This window comes from Ambystoma mexicanum, chromosome 9 (genome assembly GCF_040938575.1).
Source record: "Ambystoma mexicanum isolate Mex_15411 chromosome 9, UKY_AmexF1_1, whole genome shotgun sequence".
NCBI lineage: Eukaryota > Metazoa > Chordata > Amphibia > Caudata > Ambystomatidae > Ambystoma > Ambystoma mexicanum.
The window spans coordinates 192,223,560-192,242,990 of record NC_090931.1 but is presented as its reverse complement, the minus strand read 5'-3'; the positions used below and the strand labels follow the sequence as shown (position 1 = coordinate 192,242,990).

General features: G+C 45.8%; 1 protein-coding gene across 4 annotated transcripts in view; it reads left to right on the top strand.

The window, feature by feature from the left end:
- CEP164 (centrosomal protein 164) overlaps positions 1-19,431 on the top strand; it is a 586,844-nt gene that overhangs the window by 447,339 nt on the left and 120,074 nt on the right. For all 4 annotated transcript variants that reach the window (XM_069614472.1, XM_069614471.1, XM_069614470.1 and 1 more), the window contains 3 exons: positions 4,024-4,107; positions 5,021-5,089; positions 13,193-13,377. In XM_069614472.1, coding sequence (XP_069470573.1) covers positions 4,024-4,107; positions 5,021-5,089; positions 13,193-13,377 — 338 coding nt within the window. The remainder of the gene's footprint in view (positions 1-4,023; positions 4,108-5,020; positions 5,090-13,192; positions 13,378-19,431) is intronic.

Sequence of the window (19,431 nt, the reverse complement as noted above, 5' to 3'; positions counted from 1 at the left end):
GGAGTATCCAATGCATGTTGGAGGGACTGTGGGGCACAAGGCAACTGGCGGCATATATGGTGGGACTGCCCTAACCTACAACAATATTGGAGTGACGTTAAGGCGCACATGAAGTTAATGTTCCCAGACATGGGGGATCCAGGGAAGGAGGTGTGGCTATGTGGGATATGGGACCCGAAAGCTAGAACACTCACCAAAACCCAGAAAAGAAACTTTATGGGCCTACTAATCGGAGTTTGGCTGGAAATAGCCCAAAAATGGAAGCAGAAACACCCACCAATGGCAATAGACTGGATAAGAAGAGTATGGTCCCATATAGCGATGGAACATATAACTTACAATCTTCAAGGGAACCATCAGAAATTCAGGGAGGAGTGGGCAGTAACTTTGGAATACTTGCAAAGTGACTATATGGAGCAGTGGTGCCCACACAAAATAAAGATACTGGACATGTTTAGTTAAATTGAACTAGAGACTCTCGGAGAGCAGAGCGGCGATAAGAACTTTCCCGGTGGGGGTGGGGGGAGGTTTAGTGGGACACAGTTTGAATGTTTCTTGTTGTAAATCAATAAAAATATTGTTTTAAAAAAAAAAACACAAGCTGGTTTGGTATCAGTCTCCCTGACTCACTGGCTGTGCTTTCTTTTCGGACGCAGCTTTATTGTAGGAACCAAGGACAGTACCACAGTGGCAATCGCTCCTCCCCGCCTTGGTTATCGATGCAGGAGAGCCCTGGGTACCTCCTCCTACGTTCCTGGTCTTCGGTTTCTTACTTTCCAAGCTTCATGAAAGTAACGGTCTCTGTAGGTCAAGGGTGCTTCCCTCTTTGCAATCCTCTCCGGTCTCGCCGTCTTTCTCCTTGTATTAAACTGCCATCTTGGAACTGCTCTTGTGTGTTTTGCCTCGCTCAGAGTGTGCTTTCGTGCTCCGCCTTTTATCACTGTGGGGGAAGTGTGATCGAAGTCAGGTGTGTGTGTAATGATCATTAATTGCCTGATCATGGGGTTGAGACATGTCTGGTATACGGCTTTGGTGTTAGTCTGTTGCTCACAGTGAACTGTCTGTGAGAAAGTGTTTGTCGAGAGAAAGGGGGGTCGAGCGCCTAGGTATCCTACCTGGTAGGATGGGGAAAAGGTGTTACAAGGAAGGGAATCTCTTGTCTCACCCATCCGGTGTCCAACTTCCACTCCCTGAAGACCCCTCAGCCGAACTGGATTCAAAAGCGATGGCCGTGTCCTGGCCACCTAGATGACAGATCCCCAGGGACTAGCGTGTGAGTCCCCTTCAGGTTTCTCACACCTAGGAGAGCCCACCCTGCTAGAGAGTCCAGGTCAAAGCAGGCACTCAGTGTAGAGCAAAGGGTAGTTGTAAAAATATGACTTAAGGGATTTAGTCAAGTTGTAGAATTATAGGAAGCAGCTACCACTCCTGGGATCCCAGAGAATTACCCTTAAAAGTACTGTCACGGACACCACTGCTTTGTCAGCCCCAAATAGAAGTAAGGTAGGCAGGACTGTGCGCCTATGATGTAAAAAAAAAAAAGTCTCAATCGTCTTCAAAGTCAATGAAAGTCTCAAGGACCGGCAGTAGTGCTGCAAGGCTCAAGAAAGGGACAGAATCCTTTACAAAAAGAAAACCTCCCTAATATTTACCCACAGGGGTCTGCATGGTCAAGTCTGCAGGTCCCCTTCTTACACTTTTTCATATTGGGTTGACTCCTGCTTGGCCGCATCTCTTCCTGGGACTTGACTCTAGCCCTTGAACTTTGCCAGTGGGTATCCCCTTGCATCCCTTGGGGTGGGTTTCTGTCTTCTCTGCACCTGTGGGATAGAACTGGCACTTACCTTCCCCATAACCACTGTTGCGTCTCCTGACTTTGTCCTGTTTGTTCCTATGGGGAACTTTCACACTTACCTCGAATTCTCTTTAAGAGACCTTGGGGGTACTTACTTGCCTCTGGACATTGTCCCTGAACCCCCCCCTTGGACACCAGAGATTTAAGCCTGACTGGAATTTTAGCATGGTGCCATTGATTTTACATGTATTTTTAAGTCTTGCATTTCACTCCTGCCTATGAGAAATGCTTGGTTACAATTTGTAACCGTAAAGTATTATTTTAAATATTGTTTGTAATGTATTGGTACCATCATTGAATACATTATAACATTTGGTGGCCTATGGCTGTGTTTCTATGTATTCTTCCCTTTCATCTAGGTCCTAAATTTACTTTTAGGTGCATGTTTGTATTATATATAGTACTGTGTCCTCAAGGACTAGGATGGCACTTTTATTGCTGTGTGTTTTGTGGTCTATGGTTCTCCTTTTTGTCCAACCCCTTTCGACTAAATGTACTGTGCCTATTATCAGATGGGGGGCTTACATTTTAGTAGACGAGTGGGTAATGTCTTAATTGACAGTTACTGTTTTTATACATGGACTGTGTACTTACTATGTTTTATGTCTGACTCAAGTGCTTTTTTGAACTAATAGACCTATAGAGATGTATATTTATCAGTATATCAGTGTGGTGTGTTTTCTTTGGTTAACTGTTTGGGTTAGAACTGGCACTTGCCCCTGTTTGAAGTTTTTACTAACCACCCTACAGTGCCAGTTACCTGGACTCTGTTCACTATGCATAGGTCATGCTCCCTGTAACCCACTCGCAGGTCCACCTATTCTTGTAGCTATGACATCTTTGTGCAACAGAGCCTCGATGCCCGTGGGCTGTAGTGCGCTTTACAAATACAAAAAAATAATCTACCAGCCCCCCCGCCTTCCTGGAGTTGAGCCACAGCTACCTGATGTAGATAGGTTTAGTTAACCTTTTAGGTGGAAATCTGTCCAACCTTTAGGTTAGCTGGTTATACAGACCTCACCAGATGGCTGTGCACAAATCTCTCTAACAACTCGATGATGCAGGACTGGGAAAGGTCTCCTTAGTTAAATAAATAACAGATATTTGCTTTGTGGTGTATGGCGTTTGGCCAGACGTTCTCCCAGTAGTAGTGCTTCAACATCTTATCTGTTGCCTCTCGTTCTTCTTATGTCTGGCTCCCATGGTCAGCTGAAGAGTGGCTCCATAGCCTCTCCAGATATACAAAATCCTGGGCTGGAGTCCCACCAGAAGACCTATTGGAAGACTTGTAACATTCAAACTCTGTCTGGCTGGATAATCATGGACAGCCAGCACAGGTGCATCAATGACCTCACACAGGGTCCAGGATGCATACTGTAGCTGTCTGCAGCCCCATACCCAGCATTTACCAGTTCCAAGCACAACAAAGTGTTTTCCCGGGCTCTGGCCAGAGTTTATGAAGTGGATGCCCATAAATGGTCACATTCTACCCCGGCTTGGGTGGAAGACGCCCAAAAGGACAGTAAAAAGGAAAGATTGAGTTTAAGCAACCTAGCCTGCCATTTTGAGAACTGTAGCGTACAATATGCTGCCATGCAGAAAAAAAGGAAATGTGCCCAGGAGTGCATGAGAGTGTAATACATTAAGGTGTCACTGGCACCAGCTAACCTGGGTTTCATTTAGTATGAGAAAATAACTACAGGGCAAAGAGAATTGGAAACTCCAGCACTAGTATCCTTAAGGGAAATAGCAATGCTTCCTTAGTTTATTCAGGGACAAGATCTCCCTGCACTGATAGCCTTAGGACGGAACTGTGCACCCAATAGAAGGATCTCGGTCCCAAAAATCTAGTCGGGTGTCTAAACACTCCACAGATATGTGGGGTACCGTTGAAGAGTATTGGAAAGCTGCACAAAGACATTAATTTCTCAAAACAAGGTTACTTGCTGAAGAAAACAGTTACTTTGGGAAACGCATCCTGAGGGGCTTAAGGTCTCTCAGGAGTAATATCACACATAGTAGCACCCCTAATGAGGCCTTGAATGAGGACTCCCTATGGCTGAAAACCATGATAGAATCACTTTTTCCATCGCTTTCTTTGACCATGATCCTGTATCACCATTTAATGGGAATCTAGCACTGCTAATTTGTGTACATGCTTTTTACAGGAAAAAAGAATCCAAGATTTGGAGGATCAGTTGGAGTTGAGAAGCAGAGAGGTGAAGACCAAAACTTCTCAACTGAATAACAAGGTGAGTTGGAAAGGAGACTTGAACAGTGCAGCACTGCATATCTAAGCCCAGATCTATGTCCGAGCAACACTGCTGAAGACCGCCCCTGCATTGTCGCGCTCTCCCTTTTCCCCACTTGCTTTGCCATTTCTGGAGGGGGACTAATCAAGATTCGGCCACACCCTCGCCTGCTCACCCCACTTACTTGCTCCCTACCTCCCATTCAGCCCCCAGGGAGAAGCACACACTGACGTTGATAGAAATGCATAAACACATTACCTTTGTTCCCTTAGTGTATACTAGGTATACATCTCATTGTTGGACACAGAAGTGTGGGTAAAGGTTCCAGGTGGTCACAAACGGCTTGCTGATGACTTTGTGTTCATTTTACTTCACCTTGTCTTTGGAAACAGGACCCCAAATTGAAGAAGCACCAATTCATACTTACTTGTCAAGAAACTATTTATTTTACAAAAGGGATCCCCCACGTTTTTGCTTGAGGCTGCAACCAAGTACATTGATGCTGCTATCCTTTATTTAAGCTGCTATTGAGATAGATTCATACCAGTTTGGACATTCATTTATTTGTTCTCTCCTTCTGTTGGCCAGTGGTATTCCTCTGGATGTATTATACATACCCTCTTCTCCCTATGGCCCTGCTTATTATTGCTTATTATCCACATGCTATCCCACCAATGCATCTTATGCCCTAACCTGCACCCACACTCATGCTGACACATGGGAAGGCTTGGTCCAGAAAAGCGTAAGCAGGACCAGGCGGTTGCCATGCAGCCAGTTCTAGTCAGGGCTTGAAATCCTTTTGTAGAGCATGTTGGGCTCAAAGTCAGCAGTAGATGCCAAATTGACTGCTCACAGCTGGCTCGAATTTTGGGAATCTTTGATTCACTTTTCCCTTCTCCTTTGAAAAACACAGGAGGAGGCTCTGAAGAAGGCCCGAGAGCAGCTTCAAGAAGATGAAGAGAAACTTTCGAAGAATCGTGAAGTAAGGGTTGACTGGATGCTGGAATGCCTGTTTATCACAAAATCCATAAGGGATAGGGAAGTTCAATTTACTGTATGTATAATTGTGCTCTGGTTGCTCAGCTGACCTCCCCCCCGCACCGACTTTCTATAGGAGGGGTTCCTCTTTGGGCTCAAGTGTATTGGCCAGTAAGATTCCTAAGTGCTTTGAAAAAGTTGCAGCCTGTGAAAGTTTACTAACAAAATCAGCAGAAGTGATTCGCCCTTTAGAGTCCATCAGGAACATACTCATGCCTTTGAGCTCTGGGTACAGATGCGTTAGTAAAAAGGGTTTCTGATGCTTGTTAATGTGCTTAGAATCACATGCTGTGCAGATAGTCGGACATCCAGTGGTCACCGCAGAGTATTGCAGCTTGTTTTTCGAGAATCGAAAGGGGACGTCGACATGGGCGTGCCTGTAACACTATCCCTACCGTGACATGTAGTGTACCCAAAATCCCTCACGCGTCTAGGTCCCTCAGATTGTTTTTTTCCGCCCAGCATACTGGTCGCCTTATGCAGAGCTTGTCCAGAAAAATTGCTATTGTTTTCTTTGACCTTTGGTCGTATATATATTAGTTATAAATATTACCCTACAGTCCCTTCCATCTACGGCTGTTTCCAGGTCTCCACCGAAGACGGTTCCACGTATCTTGGATGGACGGTATTCCGGTCCGCGCTGCCGACCACGTGGCCGGGCCTTCTGGATATTCAGGAATCCGTCGAGATGCATCGTAAGAAAGCGTCCTCAGCCGGAAAGGCCCCGGTTCCGCCGAAAGTAGTCGCGCAACCAGAGGCCCGAACTTTAGAACTTCCAGATGCTGAAGCGATTACCGAAAGCATCGCCATGATCATTTCGGCTGATTCTCACAAACAAAAGTCCAAGGATTCATCGAAACCCAAGAACAAGCACAAGGATTTGTCAAAATCCAGAGATAGGCCGAAGGAGTTACCAGAACCTACGGAAAGGCCTACAAACAGACAAAAGGACACGCGTCAACCGTCGAAACCCCGAAAAGACTTTTCGGAAGCTCCTGAAGGGATTTCTTCAACGTTGAAGAAGAAATCTCAACGTTTGGAGACAGAAGATCCACAAAGAACCCTTTCCACCCCTGGACCGCTCTGGTTCATCTGTTTGGACCAGAGAAAAATTTGAAGGATGCATGGACAGGCTAGAAAGGTTTGTGGTGGAAGTCCACACCCAAGAGATCTAGGGAGGAAAATTTCCCTCTTCCTGTGGCTAAGCTGCAGAGGGTCTTTGACCCTTCTCAAGATGAAAAGGAAGAGGAATATATTTATGACCTCACTGAGGAGGAGGCTCAGGATGAAGATCCTTTTGCAGACTCTGAGGAGGTTCATTTGGACCCCACTGAGGGTTGGGGGAGTAGACCCAGACCCCATTGATCACTTACTCCAACACCGGAACCTGATGCCTTGTGCTTGGACTCCCCTCCAACCACCCCCACTCGACAGGCCTCCCTGGTTGATGATCAAATGGCTTTGAACGCCATATTGAGGAAATCATCAGAGCACTTCAACATTGCTACTCAGGAAGCTGTTCCAGAGTCTGATTTTGTGTGCGGACATTTTAAAAGAAAAACCACCGGCCAGCCAAGCTATTCCTCTCCTAAATTCAATCAAGAAGCCATTGGCCCCTTCCTTATTAACACCCGCACTTACTAGAGCAGTGAATCTGAGGGTAGAATTTTTTTTTCAACCCTCCCCCTCTAACCCCTTCTACATCAGGGGTCATTCTACTCCAGATTCACTGGTTGTGACAACCACCAGGAAAAGAGCAGGGGTTCCCCCAGCTACTGGGAAGGCACCCCATGATAAGGAGTGTAAGACTTTACGCTCTGGGGAAAAGGATCACTGCGGCAGCGGGTTACTCCACTCGCATTGCAAACAATACAACTTTGTTGGACAACTATGCTGATGCACAATGGGCCAAGCGAGAGGATGAAGCCCTTGAAACTGCAAAAAAGGAGCATGACACCCTTAAGACTCTGGATCAGATCACCCAGAGACCTTCACAAAGGAAGAGTGGGAATAGACATACCTTTCGTGGCCAACGTTTCCCTCAAAATCAATACAGCACGGGAAATAACTGTTCCTCTCCCCAAAGAACCTGCAGCTACACCACCCGATATCCCACAAGGGGGCAACGACGTGGTAAAGGTAGGGGCCGGAATTCTACCCCTTGAGGCTCCCCGCCTCAGGCCAGAAATGACCCGCAGTTCTGGGTCCCCTCCCATGCATCCCCGGTCGGGGGCCGGCTAACATAATTTCTTCAAGCGAATAACTACAGACCAGTGGGTACTAAAGACCATTGCCCACGGATACTGTATAGAATTCTGCTGGACCCCCCAGTTCAGCCCCCCACAAGCAAGACGTCGGACGCCGGAACATCTGCACATCCTGCTACAAGAAGTAGAGCCCCTGCAGGAAAGGGGTGCCATAGAGGTCGCACCTATTCTACAGGTAAACAAGGGTATTTATTCAGTGTACTCCCTTGTACCCAAAAAGGATCTCACCATGCGCCCTGTACTAGATTTGCGCCCAGCAAACAGATTTGTGAAGCCCCAAAAGTTTTGTATGGTCACTCTGCAGGAAGTAATTCCCCTGCTCACACAGGGGATCACATGGCAACATTGGACATGAAAGATGCATACTTTCATATTTCAATGTTGCCGGCGCACAGGAAATACCTCAGATTCATGATACAAGAAAAACACTATCAGTTCAAAGTACTACCCTTCGGTGTAGCACCTGCACCAAGGGTATTTACAAAGGTGTTGGCAGTGGCAGCAGCACACCTGCACAGGCAATCCATTCCAGTTTATCCTTACCTCGACGACTGGCTCATAACATGCGACTCCTACGAAACATGTCTATCAAATACCCAAAGAACTATAGATCTTCTTTTCAGTCTGGGATTCTCCATCAACGAGAAGAGATCCAGCCTAGACCCCAGTCAGGTCAAGCAGTTCCGAGGGGCTCTAATTTGAACAAAGGACGGCCTCGTCTTCCCCTCCAACGACAGGGTCCAAAACATGCTGTTTCAAATCCCTCAATATGTAGCCAGTTGAGAGGTGACGGTACGCAAGGCTATGCGACTGTTGGGAATGATGGTGTCATGCATTTAGTTGGTTCCTCGCTTGCGCATGCGTCCAATGCAGGAGTGGCTCAACAGCCAGTGGTGTCAGGCCAGCGGACAATGGGACGATCGAGTGGTTGTCTCGCCAGCCCTCGTTCTCTCGCTACGGTGGTGTTCGAGGGAGAACCTCTTGAAGGGGAAATCCTTCACCACCCCGCAGTGGAGGCCACTCTAACTACAGACGCATCTCTCACAGGATGGGGAGCTCACCTGCTTCAACAGACAGCACACAGAGTTTGGTCGTCAGACACAGCATCCAACCACATAAACCTGTTGGAACTGTTAGCAGTATTCAAAGCACTGAAAGTTTTTCAGACACAACTGCAGAGCAAGACGGTCCTGATCCTCACAGACAGCACCACGGCCATGTACTATCTGAACAGGCAAGAGGGCACTCTCTCCAGGGCTGTCAAAACTGTCCCAGAAAATTTGGAAGTGGGCTCTCAAACACATGTTTCAGGGCAACTCAACCTTCTGGCAGACATACTCAGCAGAGATTCCCCACTACCCATGGAGTACGAATGGCGATTACACGAAGACATTATCTCCAACGTTTTCGTAGAATGGGGCTTCCAGAGATCGACTTGTTCCATGGTACATTTTTAAATTTCCAAAAACACATTCTTTCAGAAAACACTCACTAAGAGATTCATGTAGATATTCATTTTAGTTTAATCATTTACATACTTTAAGTGAAGGTGTTAGTAGAAGGATGTTTGGGTTTTGTTATGGTTGGGATTAAGGTTTTGAATATGTAAAAATTCCTTAATGAAAAAGCGTGCAGGAAGCTTTTGCTTCCCCAAAGCAAGATGGAGTTTCCCTGCAGCAACAGTGATTGGAGGAGAAGAGTGGTAAGGTAGTTGGAATTCTTACAAGAGTTCTAAACTGCCTTTCATTCCAGTTTCCCAAGAGGAAGGTTGCCGTTTTCATAGCTCAGTAAATAAGTTAAATAGAAATCCAAATAAATCCAAGTTGTGTGAAGATCATTCAAGGAAAAGAATATTCTACAGAAAACTCAAAAAAGAAAAAGCGAAGTCTGATTTGAAACGAGGATATTTACAGATGAAGCAAGCTAAGTCATCCTGATAAGCTATTGCATTTTTTGTTTAAAATAGTTGTATGTATTGAGAGTAAAGAACTGTATTTTAAATTCAAGTTCCCAGCGCAAGAAAAGCTTTATTTTTTAAAACTAAGAAACTGCTATACATTTTATGAAAGCAGCAAATATTCTACTGTGTGCATGTGTCGTGATAGAGGGAGCGCTGTATCAGCTTGTAAGCGCCGTTATGTGCAACAAAATATTGGTGTGCGAGCAAATAATAACACATAACTGGCACGCGGTTCTCTTTTCAATCGATTTAATGTAATTAGTTTAACCCTAATTTATAGGTACATATTAACAATTTTCCCCATGTGTATTTTTTCTTCGGCGTGCGCGTTCGGTCATCTGTCACATGAACGTTAGAGTTAAAGGACCCGCTTGTGTGAAAAAAGCGTCAAGTGCGTCGTGTCCGTCGTACCTTCCTGAAGAGATTAGTTTCTTCAAGTCCTTTTGTAGAGATTGCGCTGTGCATCGAGTCTATCTGCAGAAATTTCAAGACTGAATTCATCAGCAGTTTCATTTTAAGGATTTCAGTTTCATTAAGACTGCGTTAAGTAAAACAATTCAGTTTAAAGTGAATTTTCATACTCAAAATATTCAACGTGTTATTGAAGATATTTTCTGTGTATAAAAATCAGTAGTTTTACTTGCAAACTTTAAGAGTTAGTTTTGAACAGAAATACTTTTGAAGAAGAGATGACAAAAGAAATATTTTCAGAAGTAATTAATTGCAAGCAGGAAAAGACAATAGAAATTTAAAAAAGAAAATTGAAGGAGTAAGACTGCAGTGATCTAAGGCAGAGCCAAGAGTTGTACAAGGAAGTATTCAGTGATGAAGAAAAACTCCCTAAAGACTTTAGACAACTCTATTGCAAGTAAATAGCCTATGAGCTATCAAGTATAGGCAGCAGTTATTAAAAAAGTGGGTGGTAAATCATAATTATAGCAACATAGAACTTAAGAGCAGAGCAAACATTCATCTGTGTACATTTGTGTTTAGATTTTCAGACACTGAGGGATCATCTATCAATCCAGTTCCAGAGGGCGTCATTGAGTGGCAGTGAAGATCTGCATTTTATTTTCTCCATTCCCCTTTCCCCTGGGGTTTGCCAGCTTGGTAGTTATTTCTACTAAGAGTTTATTGGGCAGGCATACTTGGAGGGAGAGGGGGGGTGTTTGGTGCGCCAGCATCACTCTTGCAGGAAGATTCAAGACTGGACCTGACAAGAACGCTCAATGCCAAGATTACGCCTTCAATTACCCCAGAACCGTTCCAACGGACCCTGGATAACCTGGTCAGGGAAATTTGTTTACGGTTTTCCCCCGACTCCCCTACTCAACAAGATGGTGCACAAGATGCACCAGGAACCAGTCACAATGATATTGGTGGCCCCCATGTGGGCCCGCCAACCCTGGTTCGCTCATCTGATGGAGATGTCCCTATCTCCTCCAATGAAACTGCCTTGCCCGTACAACATGTCGCAAGACAAAGGGGAGACACTTCACCCATGCCCGCAAACATTGAACTTAGCGGCCTGGCTCCTGAGGTCATAGAGTTCGGGCACCTGTAACTCCCTCAGAGAAGTATGGACCTACTCGGAGAGGCAAGGAATCCTAACACACGATATTACTATTCCAGTAAGTGGAAGCGTTTTGTCATCTGGTGCAAATCTAAGAGCATCAACCCCATTGACTGCTCTCCTATACATCGTTTTGTACCCGACTCATTTACTTGACTCAGGCCTGGTCTTTAACTCTTTAAAAGTTCATTTAGCTGCTCTTTCAGTCTACACTACATCACAACAAAGGGTGTTGTGGTAGAAGGTACCAGTTATTAAGGCTTTCATGGAGGGAGTAAAGAGAATTCACCCTCCCATTTCTAACCCAGCTCCCGGATGGGAATGAATCGTGGTGTTGACTAGAGTTGTGGAGTACCCTTTCGAGCCCATGCATAAAGCAAGGCTCAAAGATCTCACCTACAAAACTGCCTTTTTAATAGCCGTTACTTCCATTAGGAGAGTCTGTGAACTACAAGCGCTCTCAGTTCTAGCCCCCTTTGTTACAGTTCAGAGATAAGGTGGTTCTTCGCACTCACCCCAGGTTTGCGCCTAAATTCATTTCAAACTTCCATGTGAACCAATCCATAGGACTACCAATGTTCTTTCAGGACCCCTAAAACATGGGAGAAAGAAGCCTGCACACACTGGATGTACGCAGAGCAGTCCTGTTTTACATGGAAAAAACTCGACCACTAAGAAAGACAAATCAGTTTTTCATTTCAGTGGCAGCAGGTAGAGGAGGAGACCCTGTCTCCAAATTTACATTCTGTAGATGGATTGACAAATGCATCACACTCTGCTACACTCTTGCTAAGAGAGAACTGCCCTTCAAGCCTAGAGCGCATTCTACTCGAGGCACTGGGGCTTCCATAGCATTCGTTGCAAATGTTCCCCTATCGTCCATTTGCAAAGCGGCAACCTGGAGTTCTGTACTTTACCTTTACAAAACACTATTGCCTAGACACTCATTCTAGGTCTGATTCTCAAGTGGGACAAGCAGTACTAAGACATCTTTTCACTACTGTTCCTTCTCGCAACCCACCTCCAACTCCGGGTACTGCTCGCTAGTCTATGCACAGCATGTGATTCTAAGCAGATTAACATGCATTAGAAGACATGCATTACTTACCGTAAAAGCATTTCTGATGATTGTATCTGCTTAGATTCATATGCGCCCACCCTTCCTCCGCGCTCGGATGGAAGGAACATAGACGTCTTACTACTCTCTCTTTTCTGTACTCACTCACGAAAGTCATAGGCTCCCTCACGGCAGAAAAAATACAGTTGCGGGGACCCTGACACATGAGGGATTTTGGGTACACTACATGTCACGTTAGTTTTGCAGGCACGCCCATGTCGATGTCCCCTTTCGATTCTCGAAAGACAAGATGCAATACTCCGCGGTGACCACTGGGTGTCGGACTATATGCCCAGCAAGTGAATCTAAGCAGATACAATTGTCAGAAATGCTTTCACGGTAAGTAATGCATGTCATATGGCTAGCATTGTATTAGAAACCAAGATTGTCTGCAATAGCATTAAACAGTCATGTCAGTTTTTGTACCAAGATTATGAAAAACGCAACAGGTTTTTCAGAGATGGAGTAGGTGATGGCCCTTCAGTCCTGCCTTCATTCTTTGCCTACTAACACTAGTCATGTGTGTTTTTTTTTGCTTTTCCATTTTATATTCTAGACTACAAATTCCAAATGACCAAAAAGCACGACTTGATGATCTACTCACGCATGACGTGGGAAAACCTTGTCAACTGCAATAGTCTATGTTCCCAGCAGCGCATACTGAAGCATTTAGTGGCAATATGTTTACCACCCAAATGTTTGTTTGCAATACGTGATTCACCTCACATTGGTGGGGCATTTGCTATAGAGAACAATATTTGGGATCACTTGCCATCTGTGGATTTGCACCCAATACTCCCTAGCCTTAACCACTTCCCTCTGTGTTAAGCTTAGCTCAGAGTCTTTAAGTATCTTTCTCCTGGAACATCAAAGGAACAAAGGGGCATATTTTCTCTTTTCTTGTGCAACATTACTAACCTCCTATTGGTGTCTTTTCAGACCTGTTTGGAAACTCAAAGCCTAGTCACCCAACTGAGCTATGATCTTAATCGCTGGCCCTACTCAACCTTTGTTCCTATAATTACCATGGCTGCCCCACCCCTCAGCTACTACTGACCTGTTCCCCATCCACACATGGTATGTCTCATGTGCTAGAAGTTAAAAGCTACTGCTTCCTTCTCTATTTGCAGGAAGCTGCTGCAGCTCACCTTAGCCGGGTTGAGCTAGAGGAAACGAAGAAGCAGCATCGACTTCTTCAGGAGTCAGTGCGACAGCTGCGAAGTACTCTGGAGGAGTTGAAAGATCAGAAGGCTGAGCTAGAAGCCCAGGTGGAGCTCCTACAGAACCGAAGTCAGAGGCTGCAAAAGCGAGTTGGGTGAGTATGTGTGTTGGAAGGGTGTATTAGCTCACGTGGAGCACTTAATGAGGATGTTATTATATATTCTGATAGCTCAAACCTAGCTCAGGAGCAACAGAGAGTTGTACATGTCCCTGACTAAAACAGTGGTAACAAGAATGTAATAAGTCAACAAGTAAACCTGTATGCTCTGGTAGTGTTTTTGCCTTGTTGTTCTTCAGCCGTGCCAAAGGCAGTGTCCGCATAAGTAGGTGGGGTGAGTATGTGGCTAGGGAAGCAGATTAACCCGTTGGCGCTGTGATGCTGGAAATGCATTGGAGGGACAGGGCCTCCAAAATCTGTGTTCTTTATTTCTTTTTATCATGTGTTCTGTCTTGTTTTCTGCGCAGGAGTTCATGTGGGACTCCTGGTGGTGCGGCTTTTCCTGTATTTGGTTTGGTGAACAGACCCCTGGGATACCCTTATGGCACCCATGGGTGGGAGTACGACCCTGTACTCGTAGTGTATGTTTTTGGGGACCTGTGGGTGGCCCACAGAGCAGGGTATGGGCTGGTCGCAGCTCCGTGCTGAATTGACAGTTGCCCTGAGATTCCTCCATTTTGGGATGCCCAGGCCCTGTCATGGGAATCGCTGGATTCCTGATTTAAAAAAAACAGATGGCCCATGTGGCCTCTTGTTTTCTATCGCCTGTTACCTTACTTATCCCGAAGTCCCGGGAAGCCCTGACTGTCCCTTTCCCCTAACTGGCTGTTGGTTGGAAGTTCCATATATGGTATTGTGGGAAAGTCCAGGCAAGACTGGCCGGAGCCTTCCCAATGACTGTATGATGTGGGTACGCCCGTGGGGTGGGACCGGGGTGAATGGCGTGTGTGACGAATCTGCATACTGTGTTATGGGTGTCTAGTATTTGGTGTTTGACACAACGACTGAGACAGCCCTGTCCGAAACTGATATGAATGCAGTGTGTAGTGCTGAATGGCAGAGTGCTTGTCTGAATCAACATTCTGTGTTGTGAGTGTCTGGATGGAGAAGAATGGCATGAAAGCACTGTGAGCCGATTGGCTGCCTTACTGCCCTTCTGAGTGATTGGTTGCCTGTGTGTGACCCAGCAGAGTGAATGGGTGATCAACAGTATATCTGGGGGGCCTCTCACTGCTAGAAATCGTTCAGAAGCTGAAGTTGAAACTGATGCTTAACTTTGAAGCCCACTGGAAGAACTGCTGCTGCTGCTGTCTTTCGCTAATCTGAAAGCTGCTTAGCCTTCAAGGAAGTGATCCAAGAGAGGACCTGGCTAGAAGACCTCTTCCTGAGCTACGAGGGACCATCGTGCACCAGCTGATATTTGCCAAAGCTCCCTGGTATACAGACCTATGAAAGGCTGCCGACCGGAGAAGGGGACCGCTATGAGCATGAATACAAGCACCGGACAGCCGACCGCCAGCACCGCAGTGCTCCCTTTTGCCTAAGAATATTTTGATCCTTGTTCAACCAGGTTGACCGCTTTCGTCCTGTCTGAGAAAGTATTGGCCGCGGACGACCGAGGAGAATCTGCTGGTGGGTTTCCCGCCACCTGAAGACCTCAAAGACACTGACAAAGCTACTGAAGCCAGCCGTGGTCCCGTCCTGTTCGTCCAAACCAGATGCTGACGACCCGACGTCCTTAATGGGCCAAAGTTCTTCACTGACTCTTTGCGGCAACAAACACTTGTCTTCGAGGTGCACCCCACTCCTCCTTCACAGGACATTCACAAGCTTTCATCAGCCAACACCGCAAAGATCGAAGCTGCTCCCTCCACGACACGGTCACCTCTTTCTTCACCGAATCTCGACGATGCGCGGCTCCTGCCTTTTAAAGGGAGTGTGCTCAAGAAGGGCCCGTTGACGATGACTCACCAACGAACTCTATGAATCCACATACTTTGGGGCAGTAGAACCTTTATAGAAGGAGATGAGACTAATACATGGACTGGGCTGGTAGTGCGTCTTCATTTACAGGTTGCCTAAGTGGGGGGGGGGGCTCCTCATATAGAACTGTCTAGGTATCTGGGCCAGGATTCTGCCAATTGTTTAACCAACTTGTCGTCCTCCTAAGTCTATGGTTGATACGGTTTGCTGTGTTGATTCTTATGTTATTTGAACTGAGTACAGTTGATGCATTTTAATGGAATCAGAATAATAGTGGTACCACTTAAAACTATATATTTACCATTTTATAATTGTTGGAGCACAGTGTATTATCTTGATTGTGTATATAACCTTGAACCTTATTTGTATAACGACTGTGTTTTAATTAACATAGTGTGTGGACATTCCTTTGTGGGTGATTGGGGACTACACTGTACTTAAGAACCAGCCCGCATCACCTCCTGAGAGCTAAGCCTTCATTGCTCGTCCATTGCTACGAACAATGAAGAATCTTGGCTGCGGTCCTCTGTGCCTCTCCTCTGCCATATAGCGAGCAGGAGTACAGACACCCCCCTCCAGTCTTTACAGGCACTACTGAAAAGCGGGAGCTAGAGAATGCAGAAACGAGGATGAGATCTGTTTTGGAGAAGTGTGAAATCAGTTGTTGGACAACCCCCTGTTCAGGGCTGTACTACCACTGACCTAAGAGTGGGGCACTTTATGGGGTCCCTTAAGTGTTTGCTTTTCCCCATTGCTTTTTGGTGGGCAGAGGTGCTTGTCCTCTGCCATTATGTCCCTTATTTAAGGTTTATGGTGTTGGGTCGACCCTAAGGTACCCAATACTAGGACTGCCTCAGGCTCCTCGTTTCTGTCCTAGGGTGATTTGAACGTTGGATCCATCTAAAACCACAAATTACAGACCGATCACAACGGTTCCTTTTCTATTAAAAATATTAGTCTTGGATTTGTAGGTAAGCAACCCTATCTTGAGACCAACAAATTACTTGGAACACGACAATCTGGCTTCAGACCCCAACATGGAACGGAAACTGCCCTTGTTGACCTCAAAAGCCAGATTGACGACCTAAAAGATAAAGGCAGAGTGGGCATCCTACTCCTCCTTGACTTGTCGGCGGGCTTTGACTTGGTCGACCACAAGGTACTTTGTGACCACCTCGCATCAGCAGCTCACTTCTCGAGCTCAGCTATCTTATGGATTCAATCATTACTTAATAACATGACCATGCGTGTCTTCTAATCCACGGCAGCGGCCAACCCCATTCCCATCATCTTGCGGCGTGCCACAAGGCTCATGTGTCTCGCCTACTTTGTATAATATCTTTACAAAGCTCCTATTCGATAAACTGGACCGTCTGAGTGTCACCTACACCAATTACGCAGACGACACCCAGATACTCCTACCCCTATCAGGCATCTACGACACAGATGTATCTCGAATCAATGAAATTTACACTATCATTCAGGCATGGATGGCCCTCCATGATCTCTGCCTGAATGATAATACTAAGATTCTACTGGTCGGTTCTCCTACCAACTACAGAAACTCGGCCCAAACTACACCAGCATTTGCATGGACGGGAACAAAATACCCATCGCCAAAGATGTAAGAACTCTAGGTTTTTACCTTGATGCAAACTCCAAATTGACCAAACATGTAAACATGACTGCTTCAACTACACTGGCAAGTTTATTAGGGCGTGCAGACACCTACTGTTGCCCAACAGTTGCCTTATATTAGTCAGAGTATTTATACAATCTAAACCGGACTATTGCAACGGCCTCTACCTAGGTGCCAACAAGTCCATACTGAACAAAATGCAGATGCTGCAGATACTGCAAAATAATGCTCTCAGAGCTGCCCTAAACATACATAGAAGAGAGCACATATCAGCTACTAGAAAACTTCACAAATGGCTCTCTATACAAGAATAAATTAACCAGAAAACTCTGCCTTATCCACAAAGCTCTGAACCACCAAGCCCCACCTTACCTCACCGACACCTTCAACGTCCACCCGCACCACCAGATCCACCAACACCTCCTGCCTAGTGGTACCGAGATACAACCTCAAAAGAGCAGGTGGCTCTAGCTTTCTGGTCCTCGCCTCTGAACTATGGAACACACTCCCTCAGGACATAAAAACTATCCAAGTATTTGAAAAATGTTGAAGTAGTGTTATTACCGGGCTATTGAATAAGAACTAACCCTATCTCTTCTCTTAGCCCTCTTAGCCCTGCACCCATCCGCCCTTACATGATCACACTTGCTCATACATGACTGTAGTTATGATTGAACTATTGCACTACTTGAATTTTAAATGCCATGTATCATATGCCTTCTGTATGATTTGTATCATGTGATCTCTGTACTTTCTCAAATGAACTGTAACTTGTAACCATCCTCTTATCAACTAGTGCCCAGATACCTATGGGTCAGCCGTGCTATATAAATAAAATAAACAATCAAACAAACCCACACTTAAGAGGTTTTATGGAGTAGGTTGGTGTTCGCTATAATTTAGTTTGGCTTCACCAGGGTTGCCCAATGCACCATTTTAGTAGCCATTAGGTTATGTGGCGAATCGAGGATATCCCTCCCTTCTCCCCAAGGGGACCCTCCCCATTTGAGGCTTGGTAAGTAAGCTGACTCCCCAAGACCCTCACTAGGGGTCTGGGCAAGTGGAACGTCACTGGGAGAGACTCCCCCTTGGAGGACAAGGACTACTGTTCCTGTGAGGAACTCCCTAGACCATCCACCATGGTAGCATATATGGGACTATAAGATTTGAAGAACGTTATACGATCCAGAGACTTGGCTGAAGACAAAACTAAAATGCCCCATTATGACTGAGGAGGAGGATCTGCCAAGAAGAGACCTACATTTAACAGCGACTAGGAGGCTGAACAAGGAGAGTACTCTGAGGAGAGGCAAAGCACCAAGCTAGAGAGGAGAGCGTAAGCAGGGGAGGCCTGGAGGAGGCACAACCGAGGCGAGTTATGGCACCTGTGTCCTTCGGAAGAGTCCTAAGCAGCAGAGAGGAAGTGCTGGAGGCTTGCAGTTTCAGAGTAGAGAGGACATGAGGAGAAGGGAATCATTATCCCGGTGGTGGCGTGACCACAATGACTTTGTGGTGGCCGGTGTGCCTGTTGAGCAGTGCTGAAGGCTCCCAGCTGGGGAGTCCACAGGACACCCTACGACCCGCATCCAGATCCGGTCGCAACGAGAGAGAAGAGGGCGAGGCACCAACAACAAGGAGAAGCACCAACCTCTGAGCAGATGGATAGAACCCGAGTGGGTGCCAAGCCCGATAGTATTCTCCTCCATATACAATGGTAACAGGGTGAACAGGGGAACCGGGAGGCTGCCGGGGCATTGTTCTGGAACACGAGAAGTGAAACTGACGAGCTAATAAATATAAAGCCATTTACGTGGAAATGTCGTACTGAGAAGAGAATAATGAATACGCCTGAAAGAGAAGTTATTAAGAACTGTGCACAAACACCTTGGGAAGAAGGGAAGTATCACATGGTTTAAGAAATAGAGATGTTCTCCTAGTAAAATTTAAGTTGGTTAAAGTAGTGGTAGGGTCAGTTGGAACTAGTTTTGGCCTGTGGACATATTAATTTTGGACGTACTGATAAGCACCTTTAGTTATTTATATAACCTGGAGTAACCCTCTAGCAATAGGGAAAGATAGGCCATATCTTTATTATTGGCCATATCTTTATTATTTTAATAAACACCAGTAAAAATGTCCTTTAAGTGTTCACCTACTACTTCTACACACCACAGGTAAGTTGGCTTAAAATGGATGTTCTAACTATGTAAGTTCTGTAATCCATTGAAGGTGCACTGTTGGAAGGCGAACGTTTGTTGAATTTGTTAATTTGATAAACGTAGCACTGCGAGCCGCGGGTGCTCTTGCTGTCTACCTATCGCTTCCTGGAGGAGGCGGTACCGGCTGAGGCCACGTGACGGATCACGTGACCCTGTTCTTTTATTTAACAACGGACCAGCCACCCTTGCGGCGTTAAGCCCGCAGCGGAGACAAGGGCGCAGCTTTTATAGCACTGTTTGTCTGCTGTTTGGCTCTGGGAGGCGCTGGAAGTGATCCTATACTACTCCTGCAAGTTTATTTACTACAGT